Genomic DNA, 17,864 nt, shown 5'->3' on the forward strand with positions numbered 1-17,864 from the left:
GAGTTCAGTCAGGACCGAGGCTGCCTGGTCTTAGAAGCATGGACCCTTTCTCCCACTGACAGGTGGAGGAGGAGAAGGGTGAAAGTTAATCCCTTCCCCACCATCTCTGAAGCTAAGCCAAACCCTGAGAGCCCTAACAGAACAGACCGTACAGCGCTCTCCAAAGGCATCAGGCGAAAAAGCAGGACAATAATAATGCCTAGCCTGAATCTGCTTCCTTGTCATTTCAACGAATTGGTTCTAATCCTGCCCTCAGGAGCAACAGAGAAAAGCCCATTCCTTCTGCTGTGTGACAACCCTTCAGATACCTGAAGATAGCTATCATATCTCCCCCTTAGTCTTCTCCTTTGCAGGCTAAACATAATCCATAATGCTGTCTCACCACTATGCGCTGGCAATCAGGCCACCACTAGGACAATATCAGACTGGATGTGACCTAGCACAGAAACCTTTGGGTTGTTTCTCTGATGTCTGGGCCTTATGGAATGTGTGTGTCATGTGGGGAGAGATTTTGTCTAAACACTATTAGACCAACTCTGCTGACTTTTGAAATCCTCTCCCCCTTCCATAGCACACTTATAGTCCCCTGGTTTTCATTTCTGTTTCATTTGGGACAAATTCAATCTGATAGGGCTGCCCGCAACATGCCTGTTGCCTTAGGAAACTTGGAGATATTCCAGAGAGCTTTGTGGGTCAGTTAACAGGATGTGCACAAGGCCAGTTTGACCGCAGAAGCATTCCAAGCAATTGCTGGAGGTGCTATTGTTTTTGTCAGGGCAACACTTGCCCTTGTGGCTCAAGGTGGCTGAAGGAAGCAGATGCAGAACATCTTAGAAATGCACCCCAGGATCCCTTGTGATGGTGCAGAGAGGAAGGTGTGTGTGTGTGTGTGTGTGTGTGTGTGTGTGTGTGTGTGTGTTTAGGGAAAGCACTTCTGGCTGATCTGCAGCAATCACTAATAAAGCAGTGTCTATTCCCAGGGGTACATCCAGAATGCCTTGCAACAGTGCAGAGGGCCCGGAGATGCTACTCTTGACTAGGCTCATTCACACAATTAGGAACAGGGCAGGACAAACACCCTGTTTTGTGATGTCTGCGAGGGGAAAAGCAAGGTTGGAGGGGAAGGAAGTGATCGTCTGGGAAAGAGGAGCAGGGCTGGAGGACATTTCCTCCTACCTTGGTAAAATGCTGGGTAGGGCATTGCCGTCCAACCCAACTTCTCTTTCTCAAACAATCACTTCTTCCCCCTCCAATCTTGCTTTTTCCTTTCAGACAATCATAAAACTGGAGTGCACACAGCATTTGTCCTATCCTGTTCCTAATAAAGAAGAACACAACCAATAAGAACTCACTTTGAATTTGCACAGAAACTTTCAACATCTAGAAGGACTGGGTAGACCCAGGTTCAACCCCCCACTCAACCATGAAGCTCACTGAGGTGATCTTGGGCCAATCACACACACACACACACACACACACACACACACACACACACACCCCTACTCCACGTTGTTGTGAAGGTAAAATGGGGCTGCGGTGCAAGAATCATGTGTGTCACAATGAGCTCCTTTGAAGAAGGGTAGGATATCCATATAAGAGTAAAGTGTTGAATCAGTCCAACTATTTTCTTTTCCTTACAAGCAAATCTGCTGCCAGACATTTTATGCTCTCAGTTAAAATGCACTGAAGATGCATTTATTCACCCTGGCTTTTAATTAGATCTATGGTTCATGTGTGTGTGTGTACACACACACACACACACACACACACACACACACACACACACAGTTTTAAATAGTTTGAAATTTTTAATGTTTTTAATTGTTAAGTGATTTGATGTTTTACATTATTTTAATTGTAAACCACCCAGAGATGCAAGTTTTGGGCGGTATAGAAATGTAATAAATTTGAAAAATGTGTTGGGGTTGCCTAGGGCCAAGTAAAATTGTTTTAGGGTTTGAATAGTGCCGCACAAACACACATGCAATGTGTTCAGGGGCAATATCCCACAGAATACCAGTTGCTGGACAGCCACGGTAGGATAAGGCTGTTGCCTTCTTTTCTTCCTCCTTTCCCCTCCTTTCCTTCCTTCCTCCTAACATTTCACAGATGAAAATAGGGACATACTTGTGACAACCTATATCAAGGACTATTGACCAAGCCCTCCACCACTGTTATACATGGCTGAAGATTGGATTCCATCTGCTATATGCTATGCACTACATATTGGGTAGCTTCACTTGATCACCGACTGGTCTGTAAGCTGCTAACATGTTGGGACATAAGTACACACATTCCTGGTGGGTGTGACGTGCCCAGGTCGTTTCTGCGTGGCATGACTGACATTTGCCCAACATTCTCTGCCCAACTTCAAATGTAGGGCTGAGGTTGGGTGGCGAATATCATGTGAATGTTAGTAACTCTGTGTGGGAACCAGACTTGGGCAGATTCAGACAGTATGCCTGTTGGGCACGTGCACTCTTGTGTCTCAATCTTCTACCTGTTGGAGATGCAGCTCCTGCATGGCATCAACTCTTATTATTGTGAACCGCCCCAAGACTTTGGTTTGGGGTGGTATAAAAATCATTAAATAAATAAACAAATAAACAAATAAACAAATAAACAAACTCTTAGCACCAGCAACCTTATAGACCACTAGGGGCATTAGGGATAGAGACAGCTAGTAAGGGCATTCCCCCTCTGACTATGCCTTCTTGACTCTACTTCCAAACTATTTGATAGTCTCAGGTTTCATTCTTTCACCTGGAGAAAGAGACTTCCTTCTTCTCCCCATCCCCATGTCCTATATGAAGCTAGCAACCAAGCAAGTTGGTCTTATCTATCTCTCTGATGGATTTCCTAAACAAACTACTTTATTTAGAGCTCTAACGCCATGTTCCCAGACAGGGGCATAACAACCGTTGAGCAAGGAGGGACAATTGTCCCCAGGTCTCAAGTGTTGGGGGCCCCTAAGGGTCTGGGGGCCCCCAAGGCTCCCCCTTGCCCCTTCCCATACCCAGCCAGCAAGAAAGTACTCACTGGATGGGAGCATGAGTCACACCCTTCTCTTCTCCAGCCAGCATTTCACACTGGCTGGGGAGGGATGGAGTCACCTTTCCCCTTGGGCATTGGCCACTCGTGTGTGATGATGTCAGACAAGGGGGCAGGGCCAGTGCAGAGAACAGGCCTGTCACAGCCCCGGCACAGTTTCATTTCTTCATTCCCCCTGCCAACATTTAGTGGAATCCCTGAAAGGGGACTCCTTTCCTGGGAAAGGAGCTCCCTTTCATTGATTCTACCAAATGTTGGCAGGGGAAATGAAACTATGCCAGGGCTGTGACATCCCCATTCTCTGCACTGGCCCCGCCCCCTTGTGTCTGATGTCAGATGCAGAAGGTGTGGCTTGGAGCGCATGCACACTTTGCATGTGCAAAAGAACACCCAGGGGGCAGGGGGGCTGCCACTCAGACTTTTTTCCTCGGCCCCCGCAAAGCTCCCTACGCCCCTGTTTCCAGACAATATTAATTAGCAGTGTTCCCTTACCTGTGCACTGCCGCTCTAGCTGATAAAGAAACCTCCCATCCTGAGCTCTCTAATACTACCTTCACGTTACTGGCTTATGACCTGAATGGTAGTCATGTGAAGCTGCCCAGTATCTTAGTGCTATGCACCTACTGACATGCGAGTGCACTACAGACAGGATGCACCCACACACCTGCTGAGAGATTTACGTTCTAGAGGCTCTGGGGTGGGAGCTGAATCCTGAAGAACGACAACTCTAGAAATGCACACGAACAAGGCATCCCCAAGAGGCAAAAAATGAATAGCGACAGTATCCAGAAAAATAGGGACCATTGGAGCCTATGAGGGTGTGCTGGCTCGCATGTTGCTGCTGGGAAATGTCCTGGAGGGCAGTGGGCCTGGTGCCAGGCGAGCAGAAGCAGCCAATCTGCTGCCTTCATTAATCTGCCACCTGAGACTATTGCCTCAGTTTGCCTAATGGGCAGATTGCCCCTGGATATACAAGGCTCTCCTTATGTGCTTGTTCTTTTCGTGCTGAGAAGCCAATCTGCTCAGGCAACTCCTAGCCTCCCTTGCCTTTGTAGAAAAAGAACCCTTGAATCTACATAAATGGGCCAGAAATTACTCTTGAATGACTCACCTTTTATCTATCAACAAAATGAGCTTCACATGAGAAGCAGACTTTTCACATGCTGAAACGGTGAAAAGGAGCAGCTTCATTAGTATTATTGTGGAGCAAGCAATAATCTTAGCACCAGCAAGTGCATTCAGGATGGAGCCAAATGCTATATAATCATTGTGGGGCTCTTAATATTTTGCTTGCAGATGGGACAGGGTTTTCTGATTAATTGTTAACTCCTCAGGGAAACTGGGATTGCATCTAATGGAGAGGGACTTTTTCAAATTGCTTTTCCAGAGTAAAAAATGGTTTTCTAAATACTTAGCAGTACTATCATTATACAGTAATTTTAAAAAAGAAAAAAAGAAACAGCATAAGGAAGGGCTTTTGAACTATCAGCATTAAAATAGCTTTTAAGATATTTTAGTTTTAAGGTAGCTTCTAGAAATCTGTTCTGCCCTTTCCACATTATATAGCAATTTCGCTCTGATAATAATGGCATAATTCACTAGTGACGCAATGCTGGTCTGTGTCTTATTGCTTATTTAAGATCTATCTCATCCAACCTCCCTTATGTAAATGCTTTGCAAGCATCTACATGTGCTTTTCTTAAATCCTATTACAACCAATAAATCATTTGCAGCCCACAAGCTAATCATTATTCAGAAGTCTGCATGACTGCCTGGATAAGGATTTATTTTTTAAAAAATTAGTATTTGTAATATTAATGAATTCTCTGTGCCTGACAAAAAGGTTAGGTCTTGCCTAGCTAAATGGTTATAACACACAGTTTTACTCTGTAAATACAATACTGTACAAGAAAAAGTCTTTACCACCGGTGGCACATGACATAAGTATAATTTTTTTTGTACGCTTAGTCTAATTTTTTTTCATTCCAATCTTAAATAATAATAGTACTTCTAACTGGAACTGAACCCTAAAACTTGAAATGCCTGGCCCATAATTCCTTTCAATGATGGCTCAAGGCAGCAGTCTTCACCTTTTTCAGATCTAGGAGGACTTCCCTTTAATCCCAAGCTGCAATGTGAGAGCAGTTTAATTTTTGGTTATATGCTAGGGGTTTTCCTTCGTTTCTTTTAGGGTAACTATTTGCAATAGCATATTGCTGCTGCCCGATATAGTACCAGCTATATATTGCTGCTGCCCGATATAGTACCAGCGGGGATTCGAACTGGCACATCGAAATCGACTTGATGGCACACTTTACCTTATTTGCAATAGATTGGCAAGGGTTTCTGACTTCCAATTGCTTAACAATAGCAAGTAAAAACAACAACCACCCTCATGGCTGGTCTTGTGCTAATTGCTTATCTGCCTACCAATGTGTTCCTCACATGCAAAAATGGGTTGCCTTGCCCAAATCTTTGCGCAACTCTGCTGGCTGGTTTTAGAGTTGCGATAGAATCTCTAATCTCAGGTATAGGTTTGTACTTGGGTCTATTCAGGTCATCTCAGTATATGGCTCATGGGAAGTAGCAGGTAATTGGCTCTCCCTCCCAGTCCTGAACCACTATTTGCTTCTGGCTGCTCCGGCTGGTAAATCTCTGAGTTTGAGTTTAAAAAAAAAACACAACACAACCTCAAGTAGATCCCACAAGCCTGAAGTCTGCTGACTCATGTTATTTTGGTGTGTGGGGGTGTGTGGATTTAACATCCCTGTGGGCTTTCACTAGAGCTCAATTTCTTTTTTCTTTTTTTTAAGCCTGGCTTTTAACAGTATTTAACTGGTTTTAGTGAGTTTTGTGTTAATATCTTTAATTGTATTATTTTTTGTTGTGAACTACCCTGAGCTGTTTTGGGATGTGTTTTATAGCTGCTTCCCTCACAAACACAAAGTAATCTTATGTAGAGTTTATTCAGAACCAGCTGCATTTTCTCCTTCTCCTTTCTCTCCTGTTTCCTGACTCCACCCCCCGCCCCCCGCCGCCACACACACACTCTCAACAGGATCCCCACTGATTCAAACTTCTCAACAACAAAACAGATAGAATACAACAGGATGGGCAGTGTGTAAACACAAAATAAACAAACAATTTGCAGACAGTTTTCTGTGTGAAAAGCAAAAAAGGGTGAAAAAGCGGCACCTACCAAAATTTCTTCAACACACTTGCTAAAGATAAAGGAATCCTGCCTTTGTCTCCTTTTCTCTCTCTGTTTTCTTTGTCCTCATCTCTTTAAAAGGGACCCCAAACAAAAAAAATGAAAATGGTGGTGGTGCCACCAGTATGGCCCATCTCAACTTGGGATATGACTGCCATTGGCTGAATCTAAAGGTTAACAGTGATACAGGGCAACTTTACACAATCCTCCACCAGTAAGGAAGGCGGGGAAATGTCAGGAACTGGCAACACAGGCTCTTGGCAGGAATGGTGTGTGAATTCACCCAAGTCTGATTACTGAGTCCTCCTCCCAACGTTCTCCTGAGATTCTCCACCGGGCTTCATATCTCGGTAATGGAAGTCAGGTAAAGTCAGGAGAATGTGACACAGAGGACTCAGGGATCATTCTTGGGTGGGTTTGCATGATATGGCCGCCAGAACATGCACTGCCGGTTCTCATCATTTCCCCTCTTTCCTTACTTGTTGCGGTTGATTGTGTGAAGCCGGTGCTGCCCATAGTTTTTAGCTAAGGAAGAGTCAAACTAGGCATGATGAGGTTTAGCCACAAGCGTTTATGCCCATATCTGACCCATTCATTTATAAGCAGATTGTGGGTGGGGGTCTGTTTTCCCCCCTCAGAAACAAGCATGGGGGTGAGGAGGTTCAAGCAGGTTTCTCCCCAGCCTGGCTTACTCCTGGTGGCAAAGCTGGGGTGATGGGTGAGGGGGATGCTTCAAGCAATAGGGCCCAGTAAGGTAAGGCAGGAGATGGAGGCAGGCAGGTTTAGATCTTCTCACCTGTATATTCTTTTTAGTGTTATTTTAAAAAAGTAAATACTACATTATCTGTATACATGAACAGGTCTGTGCATGAATACTTATCATGTCTAGTTTAATCTTAAACAGTCTGGGACCTAGAGAGTCTGGGCTTAGCCCCAAATATAGGTTACCTTCCTTGCAAGGTTCTGCTCATGCATTGTGGGATTGCACCATTTAGCCTGATCTGACACATGGTGACTCTGGAGTAAGTTCCATTTTATTCAGTGGAACTTTCTGCTCAGGTAAATTGCATAGGATTGCAGCCTTACAGTGCAGTAGAATGCCAATTTATTATTTATAGTCAAAGGCCAGTGATTAGCAGCCATACAGTAGGGTCCTATGCACATTTACTTAAGAATAAGTCCCACTTTGCTCAATGTGAGTGTTCATAGACAAGTAATAATAATAATAATAATAATTCAATTTCTATACCGCCATTCCAAAAATGGCTCAGGGCGGTTTACACAGAGAAATAATATATAAATAAGATGGATCCCTGTCCCCAAAGGGCTCACAATCTAAAAAGAAACATAAGACAGACACCAGCAACAGTCACTGGAAGATCTGTGCTGGGGTGGATAGGGCCAGTTACTCTCCCCCTGCTAAATAAAGAGAATCACCACATTAAAAGGTGCCTCTTTGCCAAGTTAGCAGGGGTACACCTCACCCTCCCACTTTAAGTACAAGTACACCTCGCCCTCCCACTTTAATTTGTACTCACGTTAGCATTTAAATAAAGCACTTTACAGCACCCTTGGAAAGAATAAACCAGTTTCAGATTATAATGTATTTCACTCTGAGTTATTATTCAAGAGAAGAAAAGACTGGGGTTTGTGCTAGAAGACTTGCCAGAGGAAGACAAAGAGAAGCCGTTTTAATCTGTCATTAGCTAATTAATCACACCAGTTAACTGATTACTTTTTTTTTTTGTCTAGCAAAAGAGATAAGCAGTGTGGGATGGATCTGAGATAGCTACAGGGGAAAATGTAGGCAATGAAGTCAAGAGAGGCAGACTAAAAGATGGGCTCAGAAAGATACAATCAGATGACAGACAAAAGAAGGAAGAAGACAGATCCAAAGCTATAAAGAAAACAGTGGGAAATAGTATCATCTGATTTTCAATTGCCATTAAAAAAACAACAACCAAGCACATTCCACAAAAGGAATCTGCAGAAGAGTATCACAGAAATATTAAATATGAATCATGATGAGAAGGTTTAATAAAGGGGGTTTCTCTGGTATGTTCTGCAGGGTATGTCATGGTTAATGAAGTGAACTGTTGGCATAACTGAGTTTAATTCATATATCTGATGTCAAAAGGGATCTCTCAACCATCAGATTTATAGCCATGGGGAGCTGTCTTCAGAAGAGGAATTTTCTGCATCAAGTTTCTGTTTTATTAGGGATTGTCCACTATGATCGATGGCAATGTTGTGAATTCCTGATGTAATCCCTTTTTTATGGAACCCATCCTAGAGTAATAAAGGCTTTTATTGATTAGAACTGATCTGTGGAATTCAAGAGATAACAATGAGTCCTCATGTGCATGAGAAGGGTTCTGTACAGAGATGCAGTTTGTGCTTTTATGGCAAATTAATGAAAACCTTTTGTTATGGCAGGCTTGCACAAACCATACCCCACAAAATGAAATGTAGCCCACCAGCTATGTAGCAAGCCTCATCAGGAGCTCAATAGACTTCTTGTTTTTGCTACTTGCCTGGGACTGTGAAACTAAGTGCGGTGCTGAGCACGTGGCAAGCCAGTTTGAATGGCTGGTGATGGGCTGCATTCAGCTTAGTGGGTCACAAGTTGTGTAGACATATGTTAAGGCAATTGGTTTCCCTTTGATGAAAATAAAATACATCAGAGAGTTGCTATGTGGGATCCCATTTTGCTTTGGAGTCTGGCACTATTTATTTTTGTTTGTTTGATTGATTGATTGATTAAGTGATGTCAAGTTGGTGTCAACTCTTCTCGACCCCATAGATAGATTATCTCCAGGATGATCTGTCTTCAGCTTGGCCTTTAAGGTCTCTCAGTGGTGCATTCATTGCTGCCGTAATCGAGTCTATCCACCTTGCTGCTGGTTGTCCTCTTCTTCTTTTCCCTTCAGCTTTTCCCAGCATTATGGATTTCTTGAGGGAGCTGGGTTTCTGTATAATGTGTCCGAAGTATGCTAGTTTGAGCCTGGTCATTTGTGCCGTGAGTGAAAATTCTGGATTGATTTGTTCTATGGTCCATTTGTTTGTTTTCCTGGCTGCCCATGGTATCCTCAAAAGTCTTCTCCAGCACCAAAGTCCAAAAGCATCAATGCATTTTGGTTTACACATCCCTTTATTTACATCTATGTAAACCGCTTTGGGAATTTTTGTTGAAAAGCAATATATAAATATTCATCGTATTCATATTCTTCCTAGGATCTTGGAGTAGTTTAGATGGTTTCCCTCTCAACCTCTGAGATAGGTTAGGCAAAGATGGTATGGCTAGCCCAAGATCACCCAGGGGGCTTCGTGGCTGAGTTGGGACTGGAACCCAGTTCTTCCAAATTCTAGTCTGACACATTAAGGCTATTCTCACGCCTGGAGACGAGAGTGGTGGGAGAAGGCAGGGATGGACCTACCTCCCCCACAGACGATCCTTGAAATTCCCATTGGTGCACTGCTGCATGCTCACACAATCCACACTGCATGGAGCAGCACAGATCTCTGCAGGCCGGGACTCATTCCCCCAACCTCCAGGAATCCCACAATGCACCACACAACAAGAGCAGTGCATTGGGGGATTCCTCTAGGATTTCGGCGCTCTAGGTGCCCGATTCTGTGTATGCTCAGGCTGTGTGCCCATAAACCTGGCCCTATCCATCCCCCAGCACAGTACCTCCAGTGACTGTTGCTGGTGTCTATCTTAAGGTTTCTTTTTAGATTGTGAGCCCTTTGGGGACAGGGAGCCATCTTATTTATTTATTATTTCTCTGTGTAAACCGCCCTGAGCCATTTTTGGAAGGGCTGTATAGAAATTGAATAAATAAATTAATATTTATTTATTTATTTATTTATTATTTGAAATATTTATACCCCTCCTCTCCAGTGCAATACTGCTTGGGGCGGCTTACAACAATAAGACAGACACAGATACAAGTAATAAAATTAAATCTTCTTTTTTTAAAAGTCAGATTAAAAATGATCATTAGATTGAAATTAAAACTGAAAATTATAAAAAGCTAAAGAAGCTAAAGAACCTACCAGATATAACAAAATAATAATGATATTTAAAAACCTCCTTAAAAAGGTGTGTTTTAAGATGTTTTTTAAAAACACTGAGGGAGGGAGCATGGCAAAGCTCTTCAGGGAGGGTGTTCCAAAGCCGAGGGGCCACAACCGAAAAGGCCCTGTCTCTAGTCCCCACCAACCAGATCTCTCTTAGTGGCAGGGCCATGAGCAGGGCCTGAGATGATGATCAGAGGGCCCTGGCAGATTCATATGGGCGAATGCAGTCCAACAGGTACTCTGGCCCCAAGCAGTGTAGGGCTTTAAAGGTCAATACCAGCACCTTGAATCTAGCCCAGAAGCAGACGGTAGCCAATGAAGCTGATGCAGGATGGATGTAATACTCGTGAAGTGACTTGCACCCACAAGCATCCTTGCGGCAGCATTCTGAACCAGCTGAAGTTTCTGAACAGTCTTCACGGGCAGCCCCACGTAGAGCGCATTGCAGTAGTCCAAACTGGATGTTACCAACGCATGAGTGACTGAGGTCAGGTCCGACTTCTCCAAGTAGGGTTGCAGCTGGCGTACCAGCTGTAGTTGGTAAAAGGCACTTCTGCACACCGCTGCCACCTGCGCCTCCAAGGACAGTATTGAGTCCATAAGCACTCCCGGGTTGCGGACTTTGTCTTTCAGGGGAAGCGTGACCCCTTCCAAGACCAGATTTACCTCATTACTCGGATGATCAGTTCTACCAACCCGGAGCACTTCCGTCTTATCTGGATTGAGTTTCAGCTTGTTTGCCCCCATCCAGTTCGGAACAGCTTCAAAGCCCCGGTTCAGAGCATCCACTGCCTCCCTGCTGGCTGCTGACTTAAAAGATAGGTAGAGCTGGGTGTCATCAGCATATTGATGGCACCGCAGCCCACACCTACGGATGACCTCTCCCAGAGGCTTCATGGTTTCAGATAAAGATTATCCTTTTTCAAGGGCATGCTCGGGGTCTAAACTTAAAACAACTGAAAACGGTTGAAAAAGGAAGCTGAATCCAAACAGCCTCTCATGGCAATGAGAGATTGTTTGGTTTCAACCTCTATTTTAAATTGTTTCATGTTTCATGTTTAAGCCCTGGAAAAAGGATAATATTTATCTGAAACGCATCAGGAGGCACCTGAGCGTTTCCTTTCTTTTGTGTTCTGGGTGCTTCATCTGGGATTGTCATGCCTTATTCACTCATTCTTTATAGGGCATTCACACAGCATCATCCATTAGTTCTCAAACAGTACTTTCCCTGCACTTAAATTGTCACATTTGTTAACCTGGCCTTTTTGAGAACAGCCTGTATATGTGGACTGGTGTTATTGGTACTGTTCCACCTCTTTTGAGAGGCACACACCCAAAAGCCACAGCAGTGGGGTAGAGACGTGGGCAGCATCTGAGGGTAGATTGTTGGGCAGCTCCTGTTCCCCCCTGCTGCTGGCTTCTCTAACCACCTACTTCCCTGCCTCCCTCCCCCATTGGTGTGCATGGAGGCAGGGCCGGGGAAGCCACCAACCTGCCCCTCTTCCTTTACCATCATGAGTGGGTGATTAACATCTCTGCCCAGCAACACAGGGCAGGCAACATGGGCCAGGAAGCAATGTCCCAGCAATACGGGCTAGGTAGTGATGCCATTAGCCTCCGTGTCAGGGCAGATGGGCAACTGAGGAGGAAGGCAGTGTGCAGCCCTAGCCCCACTGGGCAGCCATCCAGCCCCATTGGTTGGTCTGTGTTCACGGCACACAGTCGCCCAATAGTAGCTCCGCTTCTGTGCAGCTGACCAGAACCGAAACAGGAGGGGCCAAGGCGGGAGGACTAGTCATCAGTCTACGGAGTCCCCAACACATGCAGTAGCCACTGAGGTGCGGAAGTGACTCATGAAAAGCAAGCACAGGGTGGCGTGTTCCATGGAGCATGTCTGGAAGTGTTCTTATCAGTGAGCCACTAGGAAGCAGCGAAACAGTTCTGTGCACTGCTCAGAACCAAACATGATGGCAAATACCAGCCAGTGACGGGTGCAGCCCAAGGAAGTGAATCCTTATAGAGCTGTTTAAAAGTATAGTTTCCTGCCACTGAAAGATGTTTTTAAAATTAGAGATGGGATTTAACTCTTTGCAGGCTGTGAGGTTCAAGACGATGGAGGGGAATAATCATAGCATGGCTTCAAGTGCCTTTTAAAATTATTCACTTCCCACTTGTTTTCCAGCCATATCGGGGGGGTTTTTTTAGCCCTGAAGGCATCAGCTATCACCCCAATCCAGCAAGGGAATGTCAAGCAGCTGATACAGATATGCATCTGCATTGCAATGCTTCTCTGAGCCAGCTGGATGCATTTTGATGTGGCCACCTGATTTGACCGTGGGTCAGGGTGTGTGTGTGTGGGGGGGGGATCAGGTTATAGACTTTGGGCAGCTGTCCTCAAACCTATACCTTCCAGTTCAGGATTTCTGAGATCAGTGGAACAAGTAGGAGCCCAAAGTAATCATACAGAAGGTATTTGTCTATCGAACAATGTGGTGTTTTTGGTTAATCCATTCCTTGGTCCAGGCCAGCTTTTTAATGGTGCTTTAGTTACTTTTATTCCAGTCCTGGAATAGAGGCGGGGCTAACAAACAGCCAGCAGCAGGAGCACTGCAAAACAGGCTGCACTTGCCTCTCTGTAAAGGTAAAGTTGTGCCGTTGAGTCGGTATCGACTCCTGGCGACCACAGAGCTATTCTTTGGTAGAATACAGGAGGGGTTTACCATTGCCATCTCCCACGCAGTGTGAGATGGTGCCTTTCAGCATCTTCCTATATCGCTGCTGCCCGATATAGGTGTTTCCCATAGTCTGGGAAACATAGTCTGGGAAACATACCAGCGGGGATTCAAACCGGCAACCTCTGGCTTGCTAGTCAAGTCATTTCCCTGCTGCACCATTAGGCAGCTCTGTACATAATATTTCATTAAACTGTTAATATTCCTGATTCAACTCCACTGTCTTGTCCTTGCATACCACAACTCTTTCATCGGGATTCTACAAACAACAGGTCTGGCCTAAACCCCCAGGATACCTGAGGAGGTGTGGAGAATCACCTGCCCCCACCCCCGGGGTGCACAGAACATGCCACATGCTAGTACGCCCTACCTTGATCTCCCTCATCCACCCCCATCTGTTCCTAGCTGCTGGTGGTGATGGCAGCTGCTCCTCCTCATCCTGTTCCCTGCCTTTTGAAAAGGCAGCAAGGAGGGAGGGGGTGGGGTGGGGTGGGGTGGGAGGAGCTTCCTCCTTTTGCTCTATTCCCCACTCCTAGAGTAGGAGGAGAAGGAAGAAGCAGAGGTGCACCTAGGTGATTTTGGAGCCTGGGCTTAAATGCCTTTGGAGACACACTCACACCCACTGCAAGTTAAGCATCATTTTTCTAACACGTAGGTTCCTGAGGGCACAAACCACACCAGCCAGGATAGACTAAAGACAAGTTAGGGGTAAGAGCACCTCTGGGAAGAGGGGTGGTCTGGTGGCGGCAGCAGCAGAGCACTGTCCCCCCTGGTGTCAGGTAGGGTAGGAATGGGCCTGGGGCCACTAATGGAGGAAGCATTAGGTCAGGCACCTGGTGGAGGTGGGCACAAGGCCACTGCCTCAACCTCCATCAATCCACCACCTGAGTTGTCTGCCAAACCACGCCTCATTAGTGGGCGAGCCCTGTTGAGCAAGCAAAGGCAGACAGCCAGACTCTGAATATGATTGGCTTAGCCAATCGAGAGGCTTCACATTGCCTGCCAATTACAGGGGCTTGTGTTGCACTCCCCTAGCTCTTTCTGCTCTTCACAAGCTGTTCTGGAGCTGAACAAACATTGTCTGTGGTAACTCAGGGAGTCTGGTTCCAACCTTCGACCCTGACCCAGAGGGTCAGAGTCCTGGGCCAGATTCTGACATGATGGGGAACCAGAGGCAGAGCAGACAGAGGTGTTCAAACCTTAAAATCCAAATGCAGGGAACTGCAGTTCGGACCCTAACTCAAACCAAGGGTTCACTCCCCAAATTCCAATATGAACCCATGGATTGGAGTAAGGTTTGCTGTTCGGGCCTCTGGTTTGTGGCTGCCTTCATTACATCCGAATTCAGTCATGGAGACAACCTTCCCAGGGACTGGAGTTGAAGGAAGGAAGCTCCTTCCTTTCTCCATCCTGATTGTCTGCCATGGCTTTCCATCAATCAAAGGAGGATGCCCAGCAGCGAGTTCACCCTCCTCTCTGCAGTCTCACAGACTGCAGAGAGGAGGCCAGTGCTTACACCTAAATTCAGACATGTAAGCACATGGGGGGGTGGTGAGGGGAATCGCACGTCCATTGGACTCTCAATTCTGTGTTATGTCTGAATTCGGCTCTGGAGTCCCAGAGACTCTGCATGGAAGAGAAAACCAGAAAAACCCTTTCCTGCCCTCTTACTGTAACTGGTTGTAGCCATGTGCTTTGTTGTAAAGTCCCTTCTGCAGAAACTCATGGATGGTGAAGGATTACATCAGGTTTATATCTGTCCTCACCCAAAGTATGGATATGTCCCCCAAGCCTTATTTTAAATCACCGAGGCTAAGTCCTGGAGAGCATCCCACTTTCTAGCCTTTTGATATTTTTTTTCTAATGTTCCCAGACATGTGATATACATAATCCTCTCAGAAAATGAAAAAAAGAATAAGATTCTGATTTCCATTTACACAAAGGCCCGTCACTTTATACCTCTGTGGCCCATAATGAAAGCAAGCTGTGTGGTCTTCGAGGGAAATGAGAGCAACTTTTTGTTCTTAGCACAATGTTGATATGCTGCTTACATTTTTGATGGCATTTTAAAAAAATCCCTTTAAAAGGAAAAGCCTGGCATGGGAAGCATAAAAATAATTTACATATTATAGATATTTTAAATCGCCTTTGTAGAGTTTTGGAGGGAAGGTGTGTAGAATAATTAATATTATACATATGGAGATATTTTGTACCATAAGTAATATATGAAACCTAGTTATATGGAAACGCCAAATAATTTTGCCATAGACTCTTAGCTGCTCATAGTCTTTCCATGGGCCAAATCCAGAAATCCTTTGCACACATGGGCCCTGATCTAGTTCTAATAGTGTGTGACTAGATGTTCCTAACAACTATTGGCTCGGGAAAGGAAGAATATGCAACTCCCACTTGCTCTTTCCTCCTCCCTTCTTTAACTTAAAAGGGCCATACGTTAGGGTTATATTTCCCCCATGAAAGAATGTGGAGGAAAGTGAAACACATATGTTGATATTAGTGCTTCATTTATACTTGGTACTCTGTGCTTTTCTGGGATCTAACCTCAGTAGAGAAATTGCTCTGATTCCAATTTTAGGAGCAAACTGCCCCTTCAAGGTAGGCTGCCACCATTTGGAGTGATCTAAAGTCACTGACCAGGCTCAGACACTGCTTCAGCAACCTAGAACTGTCTGGCTTGGGACTTACAGGTACTGTACAGCTGGAATCCACACAACCAGAGCCCACACGAGATGTGCAGGAACTGAGGTTCCTGGATTCCAGCTGTACAGCTGTAACCAGTTGGGCTTGGAATTGTGTGGATTCCAGCTGGTTCAGTGGTTCGAGCGCAGTGCCAGGGGTGGGGGTGGGAGCAGGACCTTTAAAAGTGAGTACAGCAGGCCTCTCAAGGGTGCACACTCCCGCAATAAATCCAAGCAACAGCTGGAATGCATGCGATTTGCATTTAACTAGCAGCAAAGTGAAAGCAAGTGTATGTAGGACAAAGTCAATGGGAATTACCGCATTTGATTCATCAGTCCATAAATCATAGTCGAGTGCCAAGTCCAATATGGGTCAATGCCAGGAGAAGGGTTAGTTGCCAGTTCCGTATTCCAGGGGTTCCCCGAAAAGAGTCACAAAGCAATAGCCAGGCACAGGGTCAAGATCACAGGGGCAAACAGGAGCAAGGTGCTCGAAAGCAGGGAGTTGGGACTGCACGCCAAAGCGATCAGTTGAAACCAGCGCGGTGCAGAGTGAGCGGTCTGAATTTATACCTCTTCGAGGTAAAATGCCAGGTGAAGCCAATTAAGGCCCTGCCTGCCTTCGGAGGTACAGATTCAGACAGGGGCGTAGCAAGGGGAGAGGGGGCCCGTGTTCATCCCTCTCTCTGGCGGCCCCCCAGAGTGAGGGAGATAATGAATAAAATAAGAAGGGATGGAGAAAATAAGAAGAAAATAAGAAGGGATGGAGCTGGAGGGCCCTCAGGAGTTGGGGGCCCGTGTTCTTTGAACCCTTTCACTCAATTATAGCTACGCCCCTGGATTCAGACACCTTCCTGGTCAGTCTTTGCAGTCAAAAAGCTGCTTCTCCATTACACAAAACACTGCTTCTTTCTGCAGTCACACCAACACTCCACGTAGCTCACCGGTGTCCGTGGGGCTTCCTCCTCAGCATCCTGCAGCCGGACCATATCAGGGGACTGTGGGTCAGGCAGTTCCTCCTCAGAATCTTCCGAATCAGACCACTGCCTGACAAGGTCCTTACCTGCTCGTCCGCTGCTCCATGCAACTTCCTGCTGCGGCTGCGCTTTCCCCACCAGCCCACGTGTGGTGCCGGCATGCATATGGTGTTGCTGGAAGGAAAGAAAGGGAATAGATTGGGAGTAAACCAAGGCAAACAGGAATCCAAAAGAAAATACATACACATTAACTAACTAGCACTGAGTTTTACCTCAGTTTAACAGTAAGCAAGTCCTTGGCTGAGAGAGTGTTAATCTCTACAGCGGCTCCCTTGGGACACTAGTAGCAGCTGGTGACAAGGTGCCTGGCAGCTCATGACTGGACTGGTGACGCAATGGTGGGGGTCTTGGCCCCTATTTTATAGTGATTAAAGCAAGTGGGGGAAGGCTTCCCATTTTTCCAGAGATAGACAGCTCTGGGATCCAATGGAAAGAGCCATTGCATCTCTGAGGGAACGCCGGTTGTTAGGCCAATCCAGGGTCGAGGTTTCCCCTCCAAACTGGAGGTTCCTCCTCCTTAATGGGTCTGAACTTACATGGTCTAAAGGTAAGACTGGTTTGAGCTGGTGACCATACTTGCCAACATGTCCCTATTTTCCCATTCAGGTGAATGGGAAACTTCTAGGCACAGCACCTTGGGGTGGTATACAAATTTGAAAAATAAAATAAATAATAGGGACACGTTTGCAATTATGGGTTAAAGGTAAAGTGTGTCATTGAGTCAACACTGCCCGGATAGAGTACCAGCAGGGATTCGAACCCGCAAGCATTTCCCCGCTGCGCCACTTAAGGTGGCTAGGTTAGCTATTGTGAAAAAGGCTTTAGGCCGGGACCTTGATAGCTCTGTCCCTTCAAGGACAAAAAACAAGGATTTTCCTCATTAATCCAAGGGGAAGAGAAGAATGTCCCCCATCCAGAGCACTCAGGGTGGACTGGAAGTGTAAGACATTCCTGAGCTAAGATGGAGATCTGCATTTCATCACAGTACTCCAATTCAAATCTCCCAATTTTCATTACCTCAGTTTGTTTGTGTAGTAGGGGGCTGGGGACAGGA

At 45.6% G+C, this 17,864-nt stretch overlaps 1 protein-coding gene across 12 annotated transcripts in view; it reads right to left on the reverse strand.

Annotated features, from left to right (window-relative positions):
• C1QTNF3 (C1q and TNF related 3) overlaps positions 1 to 17,864 on the reverse strand; it is a 100,116-nt gene that overhangs the window by 65,770 nt on the left and 16,482 nt on the right. For 6 of the 12 annotated variants that reach the window (XM_053295060.1, XM_053295071.1, XM_053295072.1 and 3 more), the window contains exon 1: positions 16,718 to 16,839. Coding sequence is in view for 4 of the 12 variants with exons in the window: in XM_053295067.1 (XP_053151042.1) it covers positions 16,718 to 16,924 (207 nt within the window). In the remaining 8 variants the exon portion in view is untranslated. Of the gene's footprint in view, positions 1 to 16,717; positions 16,925 to 17,864 lie in introns of those variants that run through there. The other 6 variants (XM_053295070.1, XM_053295069.1, XM_053295068.1 and 3 more) reach the window with 4 other exon arrangements.

The sequence above is a fragment of the Hemicordylus capensis genome, chromosome 2, assembly GCF_027244095.1.
Source record: "Hemicordylus capensis ecotype Gifberg chromosome 2, rHemCap1.1.pri, whole genome shotgun sequence".
NCBI classification, from domain to species: Eukaryota; Metazoa; Chordata; class Lepidosauria; order Squamata; family Cordylidae; genus Hemicordylus; species Hemicordylus capensis.